We start from the raw sequence: 9,970 nt of genomic DNA on the forward strand, positions 1-9,970 counted from the left end.
CTAATTTCCATAGCATTAGCCTAAAAGGGAGGAAAAAAAATGCCTTTTTCTGAGCATCTCTGAGACAGCTCCCCAGACTATCAGTCATTCTGCAGGGTGGGGCGGTCGGTGACCAGAGGCCACCAAGTACACAGCCCCACCCCCAGCCCCATGTGGTTGACAGCCTTCAATACTGAATGGCTAATAAACTTGCACAGGATTTTGGGTTATTGCCTGACCTTATGAGGGGTGGAGGATGGGGGCAGGGGGGGACTATGAGGGCCTGTAACTTTAGAGAAAGCAAAACCAGCCCTGCCGCTCAGGCTGCGGACGTTGGTGTGGAGAGCTAGCCGGCCGGCAGACTGCTATCAACCTACAGCCAGGACTTGGCCAGGGCGCCCTTCACCCTCACTCCCGGCCCCCACCTTCCCAAGCAGGAACACGGACTCCCTCAGTGTTCCCTAAGTGTCCGCTCACCCTCATTAACTTGTTTCTTCCTTTCCTCAACCTGAAACCACCAGCTATGAGTCAGAGAGCGATCATTAACTTTTACAGCTTCCACACAGATCCACCTACTCACATTTGGGGAAAGAAGTATTGACTTGCAACATTGCCTGAGACCAAAATCCTCTAAGAAGACAAAAAATAAAGAAAGAAAATAAAATAAGGGGGTGGAGGGAGTGGTGGGGGGAATGGAAGGGGGAGCAATAGCTTCCAGGAAGTGTTATCTACAGGTCCATGGAGGGATGGGGGGATGCTACATTTGCTGTTTTTTTCGCTTTGTGCTACAATCTCTTTAAAAAAAAATTAAAAAGTAAAGTTGAGGTTGAAGTTGATGATGGTGATACGGATTTCTGGATTGATTTTTTGGAAAACAAGAGGCTTTCCTTTAAGCATCCAAACATTCTTAAACTATTGGACGGGGGTGGTGGGGCACTTTAAGTAACTCAAGTTTCCTACTCTTGAACCAAACACATTTCCTACCATATTAAAAAAAAAAAATGGTGTGGGCGAAAGTGCTGAGACATGTTCCTAAGGCAGCATTTTTCATTAAAAGTTGCTACACTAACACTCTTAAAACGATGCCCCCTCATTACCCACTTAGCAGTGCGGCAACTCATAACGAATTAATTTACATTAATGTGGGTTTCATATGCCCTTCCCAGGGCTTGCCATTGTGATTCAGGTTCCATAAAACTGATGTGACAATAACACAGTGCCTTTTATTTCACTTTCCAAAACAAAACAACCCACCCCAAGACCCACACAAATCCCTTCCATTTTTTTTTTTAGGCACTTTACTAATATACTTAGTGCATCCTAATTGGCCCAGCAAGCACAAAGCTAGTGCTCTTCAGGGTAAATATTTATAGCATCACTCTTTTCCCATTCATTCTGCATTTTCTTAGAGAATCTCACTGTACCTACATCTGCAATTCATTGACTTTACAATTCACCACATGTTGGGATGGGAGAGGTCTCAGCTCCATCTGAATCACTACACAAATATGCAAGTGATTTATCGGTTTCAAACTGCAGACTGCAGAGAGACACTGCACTTTTCCTGAACATTACTTCTTCTGGCAGACCATGAACAATTACAGTGGGTACTAATTAAGCTCTGTAGATGTGCTGTGCCCTGCTAATGCCTACCAGGCCTCAAATTTATTTCCCCGATGCCAAACTTGAGCAAGCAATTTTAACTCCTTCAGAGCTGATCCTACACACAGTCAGGAAACTCCCCGCCCCATCCTCCCACCCCTCCACCCCTGACCCAACTGTCAGGGGCTCCTTCCTGAGAGAAAGAATACAAGATAACGGGCTGAATTACCAGCCCGGGAATCCAATGCCCCTAAGGTTGCAAACCTACCCTGGGAAGAGCCGACAGCAAGTCGGCTGATAACGCCAGTCAAAGCTCCCACCGTCCCAGCTTTGCAGTGAGCAGTTCCGGGATGCTCATCTATACCACAGGGCCAGGAAGTTGCTACATCCCCATAAGTGGAAAACAGAACCTCTGCCGGCCTGGTCTTCAAGTTTGGGCTGGACATAGGTCCTAGGTATGGCTAGCAGTGCAACACAAGGTATCAGCCCCCTGCACTGGGCAGCCATGCACACTCGCCCCACCGCACCCCTACACACGGGTACCCACACACTCCACGTGTGCCCCACGGCAGCCCACTCTGCAAACGTAAATGCAGATGGGTAGGATAACTCGTCACCTCTCTCCTTCCAGGGTCCTGACCACAGATAATGCCCCCAGATTGCCCGGCTCCGGATGCCTACATACGAACTGATGGAAAACATATTTTATTTGCTACAGAGAGCGCTGCGAAGTTTGAGCAGAGAAGGAATTGCTGCACAGCTATAGCAGCCCCTCCCCCAGGCCTCCCACGCCTCAGAGGAACCTCCAATCCCCAGCTGAAGCCAGCCATTCCCCTCCGGATCCCGGGAAGGGTCCGACCCACTCATCTCTCTTGGTCAAGCATTTATTCTGCCTCTACTGGCAGAATATTCTACCTCCGGGCCTCCAGCCCCAGACATGAGTGAGCTTTTCCCCAAACGAGTGGCCCTGCCACCCCCAAGAAACCTGGGATTCTTTGCTCATCTATTAAATTCTTACAACCAATCCTCCCTGCCCCCCACCACACTGCCCCTCTGAAACCCACATATATTAACCAGTGCCCTCTGCAATGTGTGTATTTTCCCTTCCAGCTCAGTGGAACATCATATAAATTAAAAGAGCCGTCTCCCAGATCAGGTTTCTTTAAGTATTCTGGGAAATATGCACAATATAGGCAATGTAGTCTTGGGGCAGTGGGGGAAGCTTGGGAAAGAAAGGCAGAAGGGGAGGGAAGCCCTAAGGAAGACTGTGAACACCTAGAGCAACTTTGCTTTGGACACGGCCCCCGGCTCATTCCCATTCCTGAAAGTGCTTTTTACCAAGGTACACAATAGCCTAGGGGAGGAGAAGTAGGCTGGCAGGGAGGGGAGGAGGAGGGGTCTGTCTGGGGAAACTCAGATGGTAGAGGTGGGGGGACAGGGGGAGGGGAGGACAGCCGCTGCCATGGGCTTCGTCGCCACCCCCCCCCATCTCACTGCTTATAATTAGTGAGAGAAATCTGAGCTACTGCCAATGTCTGCGGACCTTGAATATTATAAGGCCAACGTGGCGTCAAATATCTTAACATTCATAAGTGTTATGGGCTGTAAATAAAGCCCGTGGATTTATGACCCGGCGTGCTTGCCAGCTCAGAACCCGGCTGCAGGGCTTTCAGCAGACCTGTCGAGGTGCGAGCTTGCCTTTGGTTGTAAAATTAACCATTTCCTTCACAAATGTCCTCAATTATAAGTCCGAGGGGGAAAACTGACATACGCGGTCGGCTGCCGCCATGACTTCCAGACACAGCCATCACACACCCGTCCCCCAAAAGCACACCCTCTGGTAGTCTGGTCCACCCCCACCTTCTCTGAAACTTTGAAAGATGTCACCTCTGAAAAAGTTAGGGATGCGTCAAGATGTTATCTAATTCCACTTACTAAGACTAAAAAGTTCACACCTACCTCCTTGGAAAGTGCTTATTTATCTAGCAACTGAGATTTTCAAAGGGGGGGGTGCACAGGGCTCAGAATAAACCTGCCCCTGCCCAAGTCTCCGCCCTTCCCCCACCTACTGTCATCCACTTCCTGAGCAGGGAGCATTTGCTAAATCCAGGTTGTCTCATGCTTAACTGCCAATAAACCAACTTCCACATAACTTCCAGACAGCTGGGGGAGAGGTCCTAGGAGTTTTAGTCATGGTCTAGAAACACACGTCCATACAAAAATGTGCAGCTGTCCGCTCTCCACCGTGCGTTTTTTAAAAGCAATCGGGGCTGGGAAGGGGGGAGAAGAGGATAGAGGCCCCGTTGCGAAAGATCTGACAAAATGTAAAACCCTTTTGGATACCTTCTTGCTTACCCACTGCCCCTATGGAAGGGAACCTGTGCCAGGAATTCTCCCGGGGAAAACTCCAGGTGCACCTGGGTACTTGTGGACTGTGAGGAGGGGTTCAGAACCTGCAAAGACTTCCCACGTCCTCTTGAAAGCAACTATTAAAATGCGAGTTTTCTAAAGCAAATACTTTCTGAGTGGCGCGCAATACTGTTAACTTTCTCACAGCTTGCTAAGACACAGAAAAGCAAGCCAGCCCCAAACAGTGCCTCTCAGAGCACTTTGTATCAGGACACTTTGTATCGGGTCCAGGTGGAAAGCTCCCAGCAAACCTGGGGTGCCAGGGGGACCTTAGAGTTACCACCCCTGGCCGGCAAAAGTTTCCAGAAACACTTCTTCCAAATAAGCATACTTTTGCGCTCCCAACTGCAGAAGGGTTTTTTTTTCTGGGTTTCCAAAAACCTTAGTATCCACAAACTGCAAAATGCTAGCACGTGAAATTTATAATCATTAAAATATGACTTCTTGGGTCAATGTTGAGCCCATAATCCAGACTGCAGACATTAAACCCCAACCTATAAAGATTAGCATGGAATTAATGCTGCTGCATGGAGATTGAAATCTAAACATGTTGGCCATAAATATTTCCAAAGGAGATGAAAAACAATTAGCATAAATACCCCAAGAAGGGCAAGAACACCTGTTCTTTTTCAGGGCGATAAGCATTTTATTGTTCTCTATTTAAAATGTAATGACCTGTGTAATTACAGTAATATTACATTGTTATGTAGGGGCTTGGAATGTCACACTTTGAAAAGTGTTGTCAAAACAATCAGGGGTGAAGGTGGGGGGTGGCAGCACAACAGGGAAGCCCCAAGGTTAACCCTTCCCACTCCAAGGTCTCCATCTTTCGAGGCAGAAGTAGTCTGTCCTTGGGAGTGAGGAGCAAACATCCATTTTTCACAAGCCAGAAAGAGGAGCTGCGGGGCTACACAAAACCTCCGTGCAGAAAGTCCCCGCTGGTTCCCACTTCAAATGCTGAACTCCAAGTTCAAAAATGAATGCAAGATGCTGCTAATGTCCCTCTTCAACTCGGCAGCAAGCAGCTTGGTTGACAAGCAAAGTACTGTGGATGAGAGAAGGTGCAAGAACTCTCATCTGATCGAGTCTTTAAAAAAGAAATCCCAAACCTTGACTGGAATGTCCACCACCCACACTCGCAGTCTTTTTTGCCAGAAAAGGAGTCGGAAAAAAGCAACGTTAACACGACTTTTTCCTGTCAATCTGAATAGGGTAACAGTAGTCTTATCTTCAGCAGACAAACATTAACCACCTTTCTAACATTTGCCATTTTAACGCTTCTCACCTACTTAACCAGAGCCCTCCTGGATGTGCTTTTTGCCTCCAATTCTGTCTTTTGAAAAGCCTCTGCTGTTCCGAGCATATCAAAGACCAAATGAATGTTGCAGGGAAATCTGTGTTGTTTTTAAAATAAAATTGGCACTATCGAGCTTTATGGCATCTCCAGCAATTAGAGCATTATTCCCGAGTTAATGTATTATTCACCACGAGCCAACTGCATGATATTCCTTAATTCCTCACTCTCGGGAACAGAAAAAGCAGAGAGCAGGGGTCGCCCCGAGTTAGCTTCCAGGTACGCTCAAGTAACAGGCAACACAGCCAACCGGCGCCAAGGAGGAAAGGGAGAGAAGAAAAGTGCACAGCCTAATTTGTCTTTACACCTCGCCCTGAGAAACACACTCTCTAAAACGCGCTAAGAATTTCAGAGCGCGGCAACACCGCTGTCTCGCCGGAGGAGTCCTCCAGCAAGCCGTAGCGAATCTGGAATTGCAAGCTGGCCCTCCGATCGGAGCCGTCAGGAGTGACACACCACAGCCTCCCGGCCCGGCTCACCGGCCTGGAGAGCCCAGTAATCCAACCCAGGTAACAGACAGGAAGGGGTGGTGGAACGCAAACATGTCGGCTGGCGTTTGACATGCAAAACTGCCCAGTGAGTTCAGAAATGCCTTCTGAGATTCCATCTGATGTCACAGCACAAGGCCACCCTCTATGTCCACAATTAAACTAAGGAGGTGCCACCTATTCCTAGAATGCCCACAAAGGGGACCAGGGGCCGGGAGCCTTCCTTTGCTCCCCAGGAAATCATTTATTTGCCTTTAACAATTTCCTTGTTTCCTAATTACCGCACAACACAACTGTTCCAGTTTTAGGAGCCTCGGACGGCCACATCACCAGCAGCCACAGACAGAGAGGGCAGTGAGAACGGAATCAAAAGCCAACCCGCTGGCCACCAAAGCTGCGTGTGCAAGAAGGCAAAAGCATTTCCCATCCTGAGGAGGCAGGGAGGACATCGGGAGAAATGATCGGGATTACAGTAGAATGTTGCTTGGTCCGGTTTAACACACCCGCCCTGGGGTTGGAAGCCAATGGTCCCCTTCCCCACTCTCCATGCAAGATGCTCCCAAGAAACACGAAAAAGCAAAATAACCGGCCTCGGCGTCCCCTGCAGCTGCCAGCCCGCAAAGAGCCGGCCCTGCAGGAGGAGCGCTCTGGCGGCCTCCCCTGCAGCCAGGAGCAGGGGTACATAGCAGGAGGGGTGGGGGAGAGTGGCGGCAATGATTTCTCTTTCCAAAACATTAAAAAAAAAAAGCTCACCGGTCTAGCATGCCCTTGCCATTTTGTCAGGGTCCCAAAAACAAGTCAAACCTGATGGTTAATATTTTAATGCTTTAAAAACACTTGTAGATCCGATGGACTCTCCAGCGGCAAGCCCTCAGCCATTAGCACAGAAGGCTTTCCTGCCCAACCGCGGGTGCATTCTTTCAAACTGCTATCTCGAGTTACCGAAGAAAGCAGAAACCCCAGTGCTGTGTGTCCATACGGGAGAGGGGACCCAAAACCAGGCAAGGTGCAAAGTGACAATTCCGGGAGCTACAAACGCGCCTAGCGTCTGCGGATTGCGGGGGCCAGGCCGGCTGGTGGTGTGTAGGACCAGAGCAGCCACCTCAAAGGTTAGGGGTGAGGTGCTGCAGGAAGAGCACCCCCAAAGTCCCGCGCCCTCCTGGCGCCCCAAATTGGGCAGCCAGCCTGGGGGTTGGGGGGCAGGCCTGGCCTTTCCCAGCCCCTGCACTCTCCCACGAACCCGCAAGCCCTGGCCTCTGCACCCACCCGCCCCCCCCAGGGCTCAAACTCGGGGCCTTCTCGGAAGCTGGCGAACGCCAGTCGCTCTCTGCACCCTAAAGGCGCCCCATTTCCCAGGCCCCACAGCTAAGCCCGCTGGGTGGAGGCCTCCCCACGCAGGCACAGCCCCGGCAGCACGCGCGCGGCCCGGGAGAGCCCGCGCGGCCGGCACGCAGGGCAGCCGAGCCCGGCCAGGCGCCCGGGGCGCCCGCGGCCCTGCAGGGCTTGCCCCCCTTGCGCCAGGCCGCCCGCAACCCCAACCCTCTCAAGCTTGCGGTGGGACCCGTGCGGGACGGGGTTGTGGAAGTGTGTGACTCCCGGGGGCCAAGGGGGCGGCGGGGCTCAAGTGCGGGGTTGGAAGAGGGAAGCGACAGGGCCGAAGAGTCAGTGGTCACCACTCGAAAGCTACAGAAAAAAAAAAGAAGCCGGCCGACCGAGAAAGCCGCGGCGGCGCCTCCTCGGGGCCCCGGGCTCGGCGCGCTCGCGGCCGCTCCGTGCGCCACGCCTGGAGGGCCCAGGCCGGCGGGCGGCGGGGCCCGCGCTCGGGGCGCCCGGGCGGCAGCCAAGGGGTTAACCCGGGGACGCCCGAGACGCCAGCCGAGAGGGAAGGAAGGCAGAGCGAAAGAAAAGAGCCTCAGAGTCGTCTTCCCGGGGCGCAGAAACAAACACCGCCGCGCCGAGGGGGAGGGGGAGCCGGAGCGCACAGAAAGTTCTCCCGAGGGCTGTCCGCCCCCCGCCCCACCCCGACAAAGCCCTGCTTGGCAGACAGAGAGAGCAGAGAGAGAGAGAGAGAGAAGTGTCCCCCCTCCACCACCCCAACAATCACGAGGCAGCAGCAAACTGAAAGCAGGAACATGGCGAAGTGCAAACAAATCCAGTCCACAAAAGGCAGAAAAGTTTGGAGAGTTTCGGGCTGCCTGGGCCACGAGCGGGGGAGGGGAGGGAGGGAAGGGAGGAGCGGGGAGGGGGGAGGCGGGGAGGGGAGGGGAGGGGGCAGGGCAGGGGCCGCATGCGGGGCCGCGCGGGGGAGCCGGGCGCGGAGGCACTTACGGTTCGGGCGGTGGGCGAGAGCGATCCGTTGGGGAGGTAGGGGCTCGTCAGGTCGGGGATCATGATGAAGGGGTAGCCGGGATACGGTGGCCCCTTAAAGAGCCCTCCATCTTGCCTCTTGGCCGCTAACATGGCGGGGCGGCGAGGGGGACGGCGGGCGGGCGGCCGTGCGCGGCGCGGGAGAGAGCGAGGAGAAAACTTTTTTAGCACGGGGAGCCCCCCGCGGCCGTGCGCCCCGGCGGAGGCCCGACGCGCGCGTGGCGCCCCCGGGCCGGGCCGAGCCACGGGGCGCGCGGGGCGGCGGGGCGCGCGGGGCATACATACTCACCTTCTTCCAAACTTTCCCGGGATTTATCTCGGAAACTTTCGGAGCGTGGCGGAGGCCGTCTTTCCGCCTTCCCGGAGAGTGGAGGTGGGGAGCGCGAGGGGGGCGACCGCCGCGCCAGGATTTTTTTTGGGGGGGGGGGAATGGGGTGGGGGACGGTGTGTGGGGTTGGGAGGGGGAGAAGAAGAAGAAGAGAGAAAGAGAGAGGGGGTTCGGCGGGGTTGAGGGGGGCACAGAGAAACAGGGTTACAAGTGGTGGCCACCGCGGCCCCGCGCGCCCGCCGCCCCCGGCCCCGGCCGCTGCCCTGGCCGCCCGCCTTCGCCCGGACCCGGACCCGGACGGCGCAGGCCGGCAGCCCGGGGGGCTTTTCGTTACCTCGGAATCGGAGGAGCTGTTCTGATTCGTTTCTGATTCATTGACTAAAGACGACTTGACATCCGCTAAATCCCTCTCTGCCGACGAGTTTTCCGAGCTCTTCTCCTCCTGCTCGCCCTCGTCTTTGAAGGAAATCAGTTCGTCGTTAGCGCCTAGGTCGTCTCCTCCACCGCCGTTCAGCTGCGGCATTTTTTTTCACCCACCAGCAGCAATTTTGGAAGAAAAATGAAACGAGGAAGAAAAGCCAAAAAAAAAAAAAAATCACCCCCTCAAAAAAAAAAAAGTTTTCGCTTTCCCTCCCCCCCCAAAAAAATATTGCAAGAAAAGGACGAGTCCAAGGTGAACTTTTTTTTTTTCCTGCTTTGGGGTCTTTTTCTCCTGGGGAGGGGAAAAGAGGGAGGAGGGGAGGGGAAGGGGGGGAGATCTTCTGCACGCGTGAGTTTGGGTCTCTTTTTTCTCTCGTTCCCAAGGATCCGATCAATGTGCAAAAAAATAATAAATAAAAAAAAGGGGGGTAAAAAAAAAAAACACCAACAACAACAAGAAGTCAGATATAAAGAGCAAAGGGGGGGGGAAGCCGAAGATACAGGAGGAGCTCGTGCCGCTCGGATTTGAGAGAGTTGAAGTTAGACTGAGAGCTTTTCAGTTCAAAGGCGGCGCTGATTGACAGATAGAAAAAGGGGGATCGAAATCCGGAGGAACGGAGTAGTCTGGGAGCGGAGATTATTGACAGGGCGAGAGGAACACACTCGCCTTAATGAGATGCCGGGGGCGGGGCCGGGCCGCTGACGTGTGCATAAATAAACAGCCGCGGTGGGCGGGGCGGGGGCGGCTAACAATGCTCCTTTCGGCCGCCGGGAGCGGGAGGAGGGCGCGGCGGGCGGAGCGCCCTGGCCGGGGCGAGCGGGCGCGGGGCTCGCTGCGGGAGGGGGCGGGGGGCGGCCCGGGCAAGACAATGCCGAGGGCGAGAGGAGGGGAAGGGGGTGGCGACCGAGTCCGGAATCGGAGCCGAGCGGGGCGGGCAGGGAGGAGAGGCCCAGGAAAAGTGCACTCTGACAAATCGGAGCCCCGAGTCCCGGGGCGCACGGGGGTTCGCGGCCGCAGAGCGT

At 54.0% G+C, this 9,970-nt stretch overlaps 1 protein-coding gene across 23 annotated transcripts in view; it reads right to left on the bottom strand.

Annotated features, from left to right (window-relative positions):
* TCF7L2 (transcription factor 7 like 2) overlaps nucleotides 1-9,588 on the bottom strand; it is a 181,405-nt gene extending 171,817 nt beyond the window's left edge. For 20 of the 23 annotated variants that reach the window (XM_040992085.1, XM_040992082.1, XM_040992084.1 and 17 more), the window contains exons 1-3: nucleotides 8,862-9,112; nucleotides 8,489-8,555; nucleotides 8,161-8,285 (exon numbers count right to left, since the gene is read on the bottom strand). In XM_040992085.1, coding sequence (XP_040848019.1) covers nucleotides 8,161-8,285; nucleotides 8,489-8,555; nucleotides 8,862-9,050 — 381 coding nt within the window. In that variant the 5' untranslated portion in view covers nucleotides 9,051-9,112. Of the gene's footprint in view, nucleotides 1-8,160; nucleotides 8,286-8,488; nucleotides 8,598-8,861 lie in introns of those variants that run through there. The other 3 variants (XM_040992087.1, XM_040992086.1, XM_040992079.1) reach the window with 2 other exon arrangements.
* Nucleotides 9,589-9,970: the final 382 nt, after the last annotated feature.

The sequence above is a fragment of the Ochotona curzoniae genome, unplaced genomic scaffold, assembly GCF_017591425.1.
Source record: "Ochotona curzoniae isolate NIBS_2020 unplaced genomic scaffold, NIBS_Ocur_1.0 contig_66, whole genome shotgun sequence".
In the NCBI taxonomy this organism is placed as follows: Eukaryota; Metazoa; Chordata; class Mammalia; order Lagomorpha; family Ochotonidae; genus Ochotona; species Ochotona curzoniae.